At 38.8% G+C, this 13,719-nt stretch overlaps 1 protein-coding gene across 2 annotated transcripts in view; it reads left to right on the top strand.

Annotated features, from left to right (window-relative positions):
- The window catches only part of LOC117305717 (reelin-like), a gene marked incomplete at its 3' end in the record, with an annotated part of 65,643 nt that overhangs the window by 8,588 nt on the left and 43,336 nt on the right, over positions 1-13,719 (top strand). For both annotated transcript variants that reach the window (XM_033790588.1, XM_033790589.1), the window contains 5 exon segments: positions 3,182-3,285; positions 4,435-4,507; positions 5,524-5,672; positions 12,515-12,611; positions 13,097-13,337. In XM_033790588.1, coding sequence (XP_033646479.1) covers positions 3,182-3,285; positions 4,435-4,507; positions 5,524-5,672; positions 12,515-12,611; positions 13,097-13,337 — 664 coding nt within the window.

Genomic DNA, 13,719 nt, shown 5'->3' with positions numbered 1-13,719 from the left:
TTTCAAAAGTTGAAAAACCAGTGAGATTGTCACGCGAGTCACAATGGAATGGCTGAGTAGTTCTGGGAAGAGAGTGGTTGCTATGATTGCCTCTAATGCTTTGACAATCACTCAACATGGGTGAACATTAATGCACTGTCAAGTGGCCAGATACTAAAAGCACTGCCAAACGGATTCTCAAGTAGGAAATGTGTATGTCGTGTAAACAACAATGTTAAAGAGTAAGAATTAAAGGGAAATGTTGCCTTGAATCCTTCCTGCAAGTTGATCTATAAAGTGTTTGACACTGTTTGTTAGGAAAGGCATATGGCTAGACATATGTTTTAGAATATAATGATCCACACAATGCCTCAAAACTGCCTGGTTTGCCATTTATTTTGCAAACTAGCACGGTCGGCTATTTTGCGTGCTGTGTTTGTTCATGGAGGCAGAAGGTTCAAGATGTAAAAGGAAAACTGTAATTTCGAGGCATTTTTGTAGGGGTCATTACAGTGTGTATTCCACTTTTAAAACATCTTTTCAACCATCTATTTTATAACAAACAGTTTTCAAAAACTTTTTCATAGACCAACTCGCCCGATCCAAGGCAACGTGTCCCTTCAACCTGAGACCATGTGCAAATTGAGGAATCGGACACACAGCCCGTTCATCTCCAATGATATAGACTTGACCTTCTCCTGAAAATTATAAGCCTTACCTTTTCCCAACATGACTCTTATATTTATTTATTTTTTATTTTAAATCTTTAGACATATTACACACACTAGTTGGACAGGGGCTGTCAAGGTTATACAAAAGTATAAAAACTGTCATCTAGAGATGTGTAAAACCAGACCCCTGCCAACGATAAAAACATAATTATAATACAAAAAGGAGATTGCACTCAAACGCTATATTGCTGTGTGTGTCAAGTTGTGTGTAAAATAGAGTTTATAATTTCAAATTAAAATTTAAAAGTTTGCTCTTAAGGGGAATAAACAAATGAAAAACACTAACCTGTTACTGCCCCGCCCCATAATCACAGAGGGTCATTGTAATAATTGCTAGTTCAGGATCAGCTTTTTTCAACTGTCTTTAAAAAAAGGTGTGAAGGATCCCATTGCATTGGACGCCATCTTTGTTTCAAGACGAACAATGAAAGCGTTTACGCGATGCGCAAGACTCTCAGCCAATAATAGTTATTCATGCATGCACGTTTCATCAGTGCCAATGGCTAACCAAGGGGGGCTTATGTTGTCATTGGTTTAAAAAAAAAAAACTTTCAAGGAACTCCAAAATAAATACAAATCTTTAAAAAAAAGTGTTTCCCCCTTTAAACCCAAGCCATTTCCATTGTAATGGACCAGCCTGTTTGTATTATGTGTGGGTGTCTGGGCCTTGATGTGTTGTTTTTCAAATGTCTGGTCAAATTTGAAGTCTGGTTCAATAAACTTAAAGATAAACATGACAGGTTTATCAATAAGTAAAAATCAAGTAGAACATCCCATTAATCTACTCTGGGGCAGTAGAAGCAAAGAGTAAGCCCCTTTGGACCTATAGAAGAAAGACAGTTCTCTGAGAACAAACTCTACCTGACATATTAGGTACACACATGGTGTTACAAACCAAATATATATTGATACCTCACCATGCAATGCCTCAAATCCTTTACAAGTTGATGATGTAAAAAACAAATTCTGTGAAACAATCCTCTTTTCCAGTGCGCCCTTTTATTTAAATGCAGTGGACACTATTGGTAATTACTCAAAATAATTATCGGCATAAAACCTTACGTAACGAGTAATGGGGAGAGGTTGATAGTCTAAAACATTGTGAGAAACGGCTCCCTCTGAAGTGACGTAGTTTTGGAGAAAGAAGTAATTTTCCACGAATTTGATTTCGAGACCTCAAGTTTAGAACTTAAGGTCTCGAAATCAAGCATCTGAAAGCACACAACTTCGTGTGACAAGGGTGGTTTTTTTCTTTCAAAGTTATCTCGCAACTCCGACGACCGATCGCGCTCAAATTTTCACAGGTTTGTTATTTTATGCATTTGTTGAGATACACCAAGTGACAATTACCAATAGTGTCCACTGGATTTACTGAGTAACAAATTAATTCATGTTCTCTAATGTTTCAAACAAACATACCACATAATCTAACATAAAAATGTCATCAGCAATCGAGTTTGAGTTTTGTGTACTTATTTTGATCTTGGCATTCAAAATATCTTACAAAAACAGTAGTTGGGTCTTTGACTAGTATAGTATTCCTTGATGATGTTATTTTTTAATCGGTAGATTTTAGATGCTCGTCATCATGAGAATAATCTTAGATGCGCGTCATCATGAGAATAATCTTAGATGCGCGTCATCATGAGAATAATCTTAGATGCGCGTCATCATCAGAATAATCTTAGATGCGCGTCATCATCAGAATAATCTTAGATGCGCGTCATCATGAGAATAATCTTAGATGCGCGTCATCATGAGAATAATCTTAGATGCGCGTCATCATCAGGATAATCTTAGATGCGCGTCATCATGAGAATAATCTTAGATGCGCGTCATCATGAGAATAATCTTAGATGCGCGTCATCATGAGAATAATCTTAGATGCGCGTCATCATCAGAATAATCTTAGATGCGCATCATCATCAGAATAATCTTAGATGCGCGTCATCATCAGAATAATCTTAGATGCGCATCATCATCAGAATAATCTTAGATGCGCGTCATCATCAGAATAATCTTAAATGCGCGTCATCATCAGAATAATCTTAGATGCGCGTCATCATGAGAATAATCTTAGATGTGCCTTTGGTAGTCAATGTCACTGTGCGTTATTTAGTGAAGTGCGCAGGCGTTTACAGTAATAGACGTAAGCCTGTTGACCAGCAAAACACAGGTCTTAATCTTCACTCTTGAAGGAAATAAGGAAAATGTAAATTTGTATTTGAACTTTGCAAAGTTCACCACAGTAAAACCAGGGCAATTGTTGTTGGTGCTGTGGGTTATTATTTCAAGGCCTGGGCAGATGTGTCACGTGACCATCAGCCTCTACAATTAGGTAGTCCCTTATTTAATGCTAGTATGGACGCGAGTACAATTTACATATTTCACAAGTCGGCTTTTTACCTTATTAACTGTTTTTTGTGGGGTGTAATGAACTAACTATTTAATTGATTCATTTTTGTTCGTAGGGTGAATGCGTTTCTGAACCAGCAGGTTGTATTGAAGGATGCCCTTTCCTTGCAGCTATGTGAAAGAGGGATGGCCACACCCCCTCCATTCAGGCCACAATTAGGTTTGTGTGAACATTACATTTTCTATATTATTATATGTTTTGCGGAATCAGCATTCTCGATGGTGATGTTTAAACAAAATTCCTCAGCAAGTAGACACTGTATTCAGCTGAAACTTTCACTTGTGATTTTTATTGTATCTTTCTTTATAATTTGAATTGAATTGAATTCAATTGAATGGTTTATTCGTCAAGTATATAAAAATACATGAAATGCATAATGCAAAATACATTAAAATCCTTTTGTACAGCAACATATAAAATATTAAAATGTTAAATTGCACAAGATACCACAATACCACATAAAACAATAACCTTAATAAAAAAAACTCATTAAAATTTATATAAACATTTTGTTTGCCTGTCAATCAGTATTAAATTGACAAAAACCAATCTTTGATGCTAGCGTCTTTGACGCTGATAGCAAGTCTTTGAAGACTATGTTGTTTTTTTACCCATTATATTGAGAATCTTTTGCCTTGGTTCTTAACACTGTTCCGTAATGAGTACCATCTGCTATAAGATCTGGATACCTTTCAAAGACAACATTGTCTTTAGTTACATCAACATGTCCTTCTATAGCATAATTCAAAATGATGCCATGGGAATTCAGTTTAAGTTACAGGATTCCAGTTCATTTATTCCAGAGCAAAATTATTACCTTGAGGATGGAGTTGAACATTCTTATCTAATCATTCAGAAAGAAACAGGCCTACCCAAGATGTTTTTCATACTTAAAGCGTCTTCAATATCTGTAGGTCAAAATGTCAAGAAACTGAGCCTAACCAGCTACGGCCTGGGATGAGAAAGTATCACACGATTTGAGTCAATACTTTCCCACTTTTTCTGTCTTGAGAAAATAAACATGTTCTCAATTGTGACCATCCCGAAAACAAACAACCCAAAAGATTTATGCTGCTTTATCTGGTTAGCTTGTCCAGCTGAGGGTTTTTTCCCTGTTAGTTTTTTTAGGGGAGCAGATTGGGGAACAATGCATTGCCAATCGAAACCACTATGATGGGAACATTCCTAATGAATGAAGCAAGATGATTGATGTTTTAGCTTTGAGGAGGTGCCCATGTCAGTTGGAGGCAGGAGTTGTGTTGCCTCCCTCCCTTGTACCCACGCTAATATTTTGGTTTATGTTGACAGCTTCTGTACACAGTGATGGGGTGATATTGAGGGATGATTTTGACTCCTCGGTGGCTCTGGACTACACTCTCTGGTGAGTCGCCAAAGATTGCCCGTTTCAATCTCTTTTTCCTTCCACAACTGTTCATGTTTAAATTTTCAATAGAGCAAGTGATATTTGAAGCTTTGCACGGTGTGGAAAACAGGTTACGGGTACAACCATGTGTAAATGTCTTTTGGGAGGAGTGTTAGTTCTGTTAACAGCCGATTTGGTCTCGACGGGACCTCTACTACATGCTGCTGAAGATGAGCAGGGTGTTACACTGTTAAAAACATGGAGACCATACCGGCTCTTTTCAGAGCCAACACTCCTCTCTCTCTCTCTCTCTCTCTCTCTCTCTCTCTGAAGAGATTTACACATGGTTGTACGTTTGAGTTTACTAGTTATAGTTATTTCTTATAAAGACAGCATTTGATTCTGGCTCGACACGATTGCTTTCTTAAACATCAAGCTACATGTAATCATCCACTGAATTATTCATAGTGCTTTCATCATTTCAACATAATTCATGTGAGTTACAATGAAAACAAACCAGCCTGCATTCATATTTTTAGGAACTTGCATCATGGAAGAAAATTCAGCTTAGACTAAATTAGTTCTTAGCGCATGGCTCAGCACCGGAGCATGTGTAGGGTAACATTTTAGGAAGGCACAAGGGGTACACCATTTGTTTCAAGAAGAGAGGGGGGGGGGGGGGGGGGGGGGGCGGGGCACTTCTACTAGTCATTTAAACTGTTGTTTCTATATGAATTTTATAAAACCAGGCCCTTGTCAGCACTTTTATTGTGTTATTTACTATTTTGTAGTAAATAATCTGAGGTGTATGTGAAATCAGATACATTTTGTGCCTGTAAATGTGAAAATGGTTTTTAAAAACTTATATTTATAAAATATATTTTAGCTTATATTTATAAAATGTAACATTTCACTCTTGTAACTTGTAATCTGAAAAATCAAGATTTTAAATGGAGGTACCCGAGTATGAACATTCAGTGGGATGTATGCCTATTTGACTGTTGAAATTTAGCATTGAATGTTGATCGTTTCAGGTCGGAAATGCATGGCGGTAATATCAGCAACACATGCGGTACAGTTCTCCATGGTAACGCCATGGTTTTCTGCAACGCCCTCGGGAGACGAGAGTTAAGCACTGCCCATTTGAATCTGACATCCGCAACAGTTGTGCAGTTTGCCTTGAGTGAGTTACTTTGTGTTTATTTTGTGCTTTCTAAGACACAGTTTAAAGGCAGTGGACACTATTGGTAATTGTCAAAGACTAGCCTTCACAGTTGGTGTATCTCAACATTATATGCATTAGATAACAAACATGTGAAAATTTGAGCTCAATCGGTCATCGAAGTTGCGAGATACTAATGAAAGAAAAAAAAACCTTGTCACACGAAGTTGTGTGCCTTTAGATGGTTGATTTCGAGACCTCAAGTTCTAAATCTGAGGTCTCTACATCAAATTCGTGAAAAATTACTTCTTTCTCAAAAACTATGGCAATTCAGATGGACCCGTTTCTCACAATGTTTTATACCATCAACCTCTCCCCATAACTTGCACCAAAAAAAGGTCTTATGCCAATAATTATTTTGAGTAATTACCAATAGTTTCCACTGCCTTTAACCTGAACAATTTTCACCAGAGTGGTATTTCTGTTTGACAGGTAAAGAAGCTTAAAAGCACTTGTTGATTGATGAAATACATGTGCATTGGAATGCATTCTCAAATGAAAAGGCAAAACTGTTAAGGCCATGTCACACTTCGGTAGACCATGCAATGGTTTCCTAGTAATATTATAAGTTATCACACAAGTGCGAGTGGAATCTGGAAAACATAGTGCTTCTGCGTCCCATATCCAACGAGGCCGACTGTATTTCCACGAGTGCGCGTGTGACAAAGTATTTATCTTCAAACAAACTTGACACGTGACATAGAACACACAAGACGCAGGTAGTGATATTAGCCGTGCAGTATAGCTTAATATCACCATTACATTCTGCCAATCTGATTGGTGGATTAGCGCGTACTTGAAGAAAACTTTGCTTATTCCCAACAAAATTGTATCAAGATGAAAGTGTGAATGTTATCAGTCTCAAGATTGCCTGGAACTGGTTGCCTGTAAATTGCCTCTTGTGACAAGAGTCTTTAGAAGTGCCTAGGGGGTTTCTTACTGTGTCTTGTCAATATCGGGAAGAGTTGTGATAGAACCTGTCAGTTAGCAGTAGCATGGCAGTAGCAACAAAGAGGACAGCTGTGTCACCAGAATAGCACTTAAAGTTTGTAGATTTTGTTGTGTTTAAAAGTTTGTGGAAAAAGCAGCTAAGATGTTCAGCACAGCAATGGAGACCTAGTCTTGGTTCATGATGTTCCTGTAGTCCATGACATTTTTAAGAATACCTACTTATAACAATGACTTGTGGGACAGGAGAAACTTGAGCTTCTTGATAAAAGACTATGTAGACTCCAGGGAGGGGTCAAAACTGTGTCTTTTGCACCCCCCCCCCCAATCACAAACACATGCAACCTTGCAACTCATTCCAAAATCAGGACTAGATTCTCTTCATTTCCCCACCCTTCAATCAACTCTGCCCCCTCCCAGAACTCAATCACTCCCTGCTGTAAAGAAGATTCAATCACAACAAACTTACACCAAATAAAGGTCTGTTTTAGATTCTCATGGTTCTTAATTGCGAGGCAAACCTTCAACATTTCAATCAAGAACCATTGAAGTTTTGATGGAACGCTGGAAAGATCTTACTCAGCAGGGGTGTCACCAAGGACAGTGGGTCATCTTCTTCATCAAGTTGTCACTTGTAACTCTTCAAAATACTGGTCTATCCTTTTAGATGGGGCAGACAGTGTTTTGGATGCTACAATGTACAAGCATGGGATTTGGCGCACAGTTGGAGTTTGCCATGCGAAAAGTATTACAATACAATACAGTACAATAATCTTTATTAGATCCCAAAAAGGGTAACTCAAAAGAATTCAATATTTGTATAAGGGCCTTCGGAGCATCATTTTCAGTTGCCATTACTGGTTATTGTACCTATATTTTGGGGGGATTATATCAAGTTGTAAACCACATGAGAAACTGACTGGTAAATGTTTAATAGTTACGCTCGGTGCTATGTTCTATCTAGCTCTATGTTAGCGGTCTCCCTGTTTTGTCAATATCTCCATTTGGGGGTGCCCGTCAGAAGCCAAACAACTGTTAGTTGCCGTGTAGCCAGAGATCCCAACCAAGTTTACAAGTACAACCTGGGAAGCGGCAGCTATGGAGTCACCTTGATGAAAATTTTTTGAATAACCATGAGGGAAACTGGTTTGGTAAATTGTGTGCTATTTGGGGCTCTGAACAAATCGACTAGAGGTGGATTTGAACCATTCACCTCCAGTTTAACGTGTATTTTTTTCAGGGGACAAATCTGCGATGGCTCAACAGCCATGGATATTGTTTTCATGATATTCTGATAGTCTGCCAAATGTCATGCTTATATCATCAAACTCAAAGGCACATGCCATAACCTACTGTATAGGCCTACCTGCCACACTTTTAATTTGCACAATTCCCTTTGCGCAAATCCCTAACTTTCTGGAGGCATGCTGCCAGAATCTTCTACAATTTCCCTATCAACCTTCCACCTCAACTTAAATGTAACGGTCTAAACATAATTACTTTCTTGTGGTGATTGTGCTTTAATTAAGAGAAACTGCTTGTAATGTTAAGAGGTAGGCTAGATTTTACTAATCTTCAGTTCGTACTAGGGCCAGCCAGCCTGCTTGTGTCTTGTATAAGTTGTAAAGACACTACTCAATTCAAAACTCCTTTCCCAATAATCAAACCATTTGAGTATTCAAACTGTTTTGCTTACTTTTTTTGAAACTTTGTGCAAAGGTTTTTTAGCCAGACTAGTATGCCTCCTAGAGTACTAAACCCCATCTTTATCAAAGATCAGCACAGCTGTGTTGCCTTTAAAAATAACATCAAACCTCTTGTCACATTTTAACCTCTTAGGTTGTATAATAATTTTGTGTAGTAAGTATTTTTGAAAGGTCGAATTCGTCATGGAAAAGTACTTGTTTGGTACTTGTTGAATTACTGCACGTCCACCGTGCCGTGACAAACATTAATTTCTACTTGTTGGATGCACCAGCTGGTAGAATTGTTGGCGTCAATTTGTGCCAATTGAGGCGCATTGACACAGAAACGCCTTGGATACCAGCAGTATGAATGATGTGGAAAACACATGGCATCAAAATTGTTTGTTTAGAGGAAATAATGTGATGAGAGACATTTGCTGTCTAGTCAAAGGTGACCATTACATGTGTGTGCCCCTAGACCCCCACCACCACCCTCTATACCCCCCCCCCCCCCTCTTCAAAAGTTGATAACTGCTTTCCTTGCCCTGACAAGATGCAGCCTCCCTTATAAAAATACAAAAAACATCTTTAAAGTTTGATATTTGCCAGTCAGGGTAACCAACTAAACCTATTGAACTTCCCCTTTTATAAGCAAAGGCTAAATGTAAAACTTGCACATGGAGGAATTTTTAAAATACAATGATCTCAAAAGCATGACAATGTAAGCAACTTGTTGGGGAAAAACACTTGTAAAGAGTTCAAGAAGCTCTCGTTTTTTTTTTTTTTTTTTTTTTTTTTTTTTGGGGGGGGGGGGGTCTTTTGTAAAGTTTGTTTGTAAGTTTTTCCCTGATTATTATGAATGCTTTCAGAGGTGCATGGATTGAAAGCAGTATAAACACTTAATATCCTGTACAATGCTTTATTGATATTTAAATAGATAAAGTAGTTGGGAAGATCGGAAGTGTTGACACCCGAGGGTTCACGCATGATTCAAAGTGCACTCTGTGCTTTAAAGACGGTACTAAGTGTCTTTGATTTACAATGTTGGGCTTACACATTTTATATACTGTATTTAACGCAGTGTTTTTATTAACTTTGTAAGGAAATCTGTGATACAATTTGATGCTTGGAAGTTGGAACAAGTTTTAAAACCTAAAAATAGTATTGGTTAAATCAAGCTGAATATTTCAACTCCCAAAGTACATTATTTTCACTAAAAAACATATATATTTGCTCTACTGGGTAATAACAATCTTTAAAAACCTCGAAAACTTGTTATTGGATTGGGTGGAGAACAAGCCGTAAATGTTTACTTCAAAAAGTATAGAGCTTATGCACATGATGTCATTTCAGTACGGCGCCCTCGCCTTGAGGTCAAAAGGAGGTTGTTCATTGGCCAATCTATGTGCGTTTTGATTGTTTCGTCACTGTTTGACCTCAAAGGTTGCGGCTGGATGACATCAATGCATAAGGTCTATTATTGCTCTATAAAATATGAGACTTCTAACGCAGTCCAGTGTTCATGATTCCTTGATAGGAGTTGCAAGAGGTCCAATGCTCAACCTTGAAAAGTCTGCTTAGAGGATTGATTTGGGTATAATTGAATAAGCCATTTAGTTCCAGGTCATTTGACATCAATTAACACTAGAGGGCATTCTTGATGATTGAGCCATGGAGCCCAGGATTGCTACACATTGATGGAATGTACTGTAATTCCATAGTCAGTCGGGATTAGTGTCTGTTGGTTTTAGCATAGCTTGTATTTTACGTCCTTGGTTCACCCAAAGAGCAAGGACCAAATCACCTGTAGTTGATGTCCTTGGTTCATCAAATCTCACAAATTTCTATTTGGTGTTCTTCTTTCCCATTTTTGTATCCCTCGGGTGTGGATTAAGAGGTTTATTGGAAGTGTCTGTAAAGCTGAACCCATCCGTCATTTCAAACAATTAAATTCAATCAGTTTAATGAATAAAGAAACCACATTCCATTAGCACTACTCCATATTCAAGTGCATATGAAGGACATTTTGGTGATGGTAATTGGTTTGGTGTTTTGTGGCCAGTATCTGTAGGCCTTTAAAACCTTTTGATGGATGAGAATGACTAAGGTTGAAATAGCAATATCAAGTGACTTATTATGTGTGGACTGTTCATACGCATTACGGCATTGTCGTCAATACTCCGCCATCTTAGGGGTGGAATGATGAATGAACAATGAAACGCGCACACCTACTTAAGAGTGGTGCACAGGATGGGCCATTGAGCAACCTTTTCAATTCAATTCAAATCGTATTCATAGATATAGGATGTACCTAGATCGGCCGCGCGGGTTCTGGCAGGGGGGCAGCCATTAGCCTATCTCCAACGTTCATCTTCCACCAACACATGACTTTAGCGCTTCCATAGTGGTTTAAGGCCTGTCTCCCATAATCATTCTCTGTGCGTTACCACCAGCACATGACTTTTTAGCCCGTCCATGAAGAACCGAGAATTTTGTGAATGGCTTAAAGTGCGTATGTACGGGCGGCCCACAAAGAGCAGCGCTTTTAAATGCAAAATGGTGGAAATGGTAGACAAGATGCTTCTCCTGCGTCAGGCCGTCAGTCGATGCTGGCAGAGGTAGTAGCTCTAACACTAACAGCAGGGCATGCCTGCGTGCTTGTAGTTCCTCTTGGCTCTGTGCCCATGCATCCTGTACCCACTCAGCAGCCTGTTGGACCAGGGCCAAATTTCATAGAGCTGCCAACCAAATTTCCTTGTAATTTTCAGAATAAGCAAACATCAGCTGAACAAATGGAAATTTGGTTGGTAATCCTGTTTTTATCAAGGGAGAAACTTCATGCTGAGCAAATTTCGTGCTAAGCAGCTTTATTTGGCCCAGATGGCGCCATGCAGATCAGTCTTGGGCCAGGTGTTCCCAATCTGCCTGCTGCTCTGATGTTATGTTTCACCACATCTTTGCAGTTGAGCAGAGGACATCCACAGGTGCAAAATGATGAGCATGTACCAAGAGTGCTAAATCCACACAATAACGTCTAAACTTTAAGTAGGGCGAACAACTATAATTTAATCTTCAAAAGATAGTAGCAGTAGAACGGCACAATGCCAAGTGCGCCCTCAATCTTGTGATTGGTCTTTTCCTTGAGTGATTAAGAACACACAATATTTTACAATTTGTAGTTCTCCTTAATTTGTGCTTCCAAATGATTGTGACTCTGCTTGGGTTTCTTAATCATTTTATTGAAGGAACATTTTTTTAACTCATTGAATTGAAGCAAGTGGTTCTTGTCTTGCCTGTAAAGTGTGTTGTATTATGTTGTAGTGCAAAGTTACTTTGTGATCTTTAACCTTTATGTTATAATTCTTACTGCCCAGCTGATGCTGTGCTGTGTATTATAATCTTATTTTGAAATAAGATATAGAATATTTATTTTATTCCTCATACAATTGTTTTGATTTTTGATGAATGCTTGTCCGCTAAGGAGCGAGGGTCTGCCTTACTAAAGGACTGTTACTCTGCCCTCTAATACATTTCATAAGCTAAAGTGAGGATCAGGTTATTGCCTGAACATCTGACGTCACACTTCGAGGCTTGTGAATTATGCCAGAGATCTGGGCCCAATTTCATAGAGCTGCCAAGCACACATATTTGCTTAGCATGAAATTTTCGCCTTGATAAAAACAGGATTACCAGCCAAATTTCTATGTGATTTTTAGGATAAGCAAACAACAGCTGAATACCAGTAACAAGCAATATGCAACAAAAGAAAATTTGGTTGGTAATCCGGTTTTTATCAAGGAAGAAATGTCATGCTAAGAAAACTGTTGTGCTTAACAGCTCAATGAAATTGGGCCCTGCTGTTGAGTCCACCTTGCCTCATTTCACATGGCCTTCATCTATGGCCCTGGAGATTCTGAGTTTAATCCCAAGTACAAGTGTATATACATGTACATAAACAAATAGCTGTCATTATCCTTGCTCCCCTGCCCATAAGGACAGATTCTAGGATCAGGTTGTCTCAGTGGTTTCTTTCCCTGCCTTTCTTGTAGTCTGTTTGTAAACACGTCTTTCTGGTCGCAGTACAAACTCTTTCTCTATGCTGTGACCCTCCATGCTGTGACAGACACCCTGAGAATCATTGACCATACCTGACTTTATTTGTCTTTGCAGGTTCTGGTATTTGCAAGCCTGGCATTGGTGATTACAGTCTGTCTGTATCCTATGCCATCAATGACCGAGTAGACTGGCATCTGATTGAGAAGATACGGTAAGTCAAACTTTGTACTCTCATTTTACACCAACAAAACTTTGATAGATGATGCTGTTTAAATACTTTCTCAACTCTATGAAAGTGGCCATTTTAGATTTACTAATCTTAATGTTAATGTCACATCAGCCTGAAATCAGACCTGCCATCTTTCAAGTGTGCTCCTGTAAAAAAATTTTGTTTAGTCTCCATCTGTACTCCATGGTTATATGTGGGTCGATGTGGCTGGCTGTTGAAGGTTCCCTTGCATATGTGTGGTTGACTGTGTTATAGCCTCGTCCTTCAGGCCTGGAGTTTCACATTTAAAAGGGCAGGACCATTTTTATATTGCATTTCCATTGGAAACTCCTAAAGTGTATGAGAAACTTTTGAAGGGGCACCAAGGCCAAGACCAGGGGCAACAGAGGCCATGACCACTTCAAGAAATTCCAGGCCTAGGATGATTATAAAATTACAATTATTTTATTTTTGTATTTTGTGCCCAGAGTCCCAACTGATGGCCACACTACCATTCACATAATGCATCTCCCTTTTGAGGCTCGTCAGTCAGGTGTCTGTCTTCGTCTTCATCAAGACCTTGCTATGGACGTTCACAGTTTCTATGGATGTTGGGCATTAGATAACGTCTTAATAACAAGCTCAGCCAACACACCCCGCTTCTTGCAGGAGGATTTTGATCCAATACGCATGGACAACTGGCTGTTCTTTCCTGGTGGTAATATCAAGGTAGGTTTATGCTGTAAATATTTTGAGTGTTTTTTTGCACGTCTGCACTGCACGCATGCGCTGGTTGTAAGGTCATAATATAGCCACGTGCCAACTGTGACTATGCTGACAGTCCCTATGTTTCAACACTTTTATTTGTCGACATCCCTGTGTTTTGGCACCCCTGATGTATTTTCCTAATTTTAATCCTATCTCTCACCCAACCCTAATATTGTGAGGGTTTATTGGAATAAATTATTGTATAATTTCACATTTTGCGTAATACATACTTATTATTATAGATTTCTGGAAATAAAACCAAGAATGCCTCACAAGTGAACTTAGTCATTGTAGCTCAGAAGCCTGAGGAAACCTGTTAACAAGGATGCTTGCTATGTGAGCC

The sequence above is a fragment of the Asterias rubens genome, unplaced genomic scaffold (genome assembly GCF_902459465.1).
Source record: "Asterias rubens unplaced genomic scaffold, eAstRub1.3, whole genome shotgun sequence".
Taxonomy (NCBI): Eukaryota; Metazoa; Echinodermata; class Asteroidea; order Forcipulatida; family Asteriidae; genus Asterias; species Asterias rubens.
Note: the sequence above shows the minus strand (reverse complement) of the source record. Positions and strands in the feature narration are given on the sequence as shown.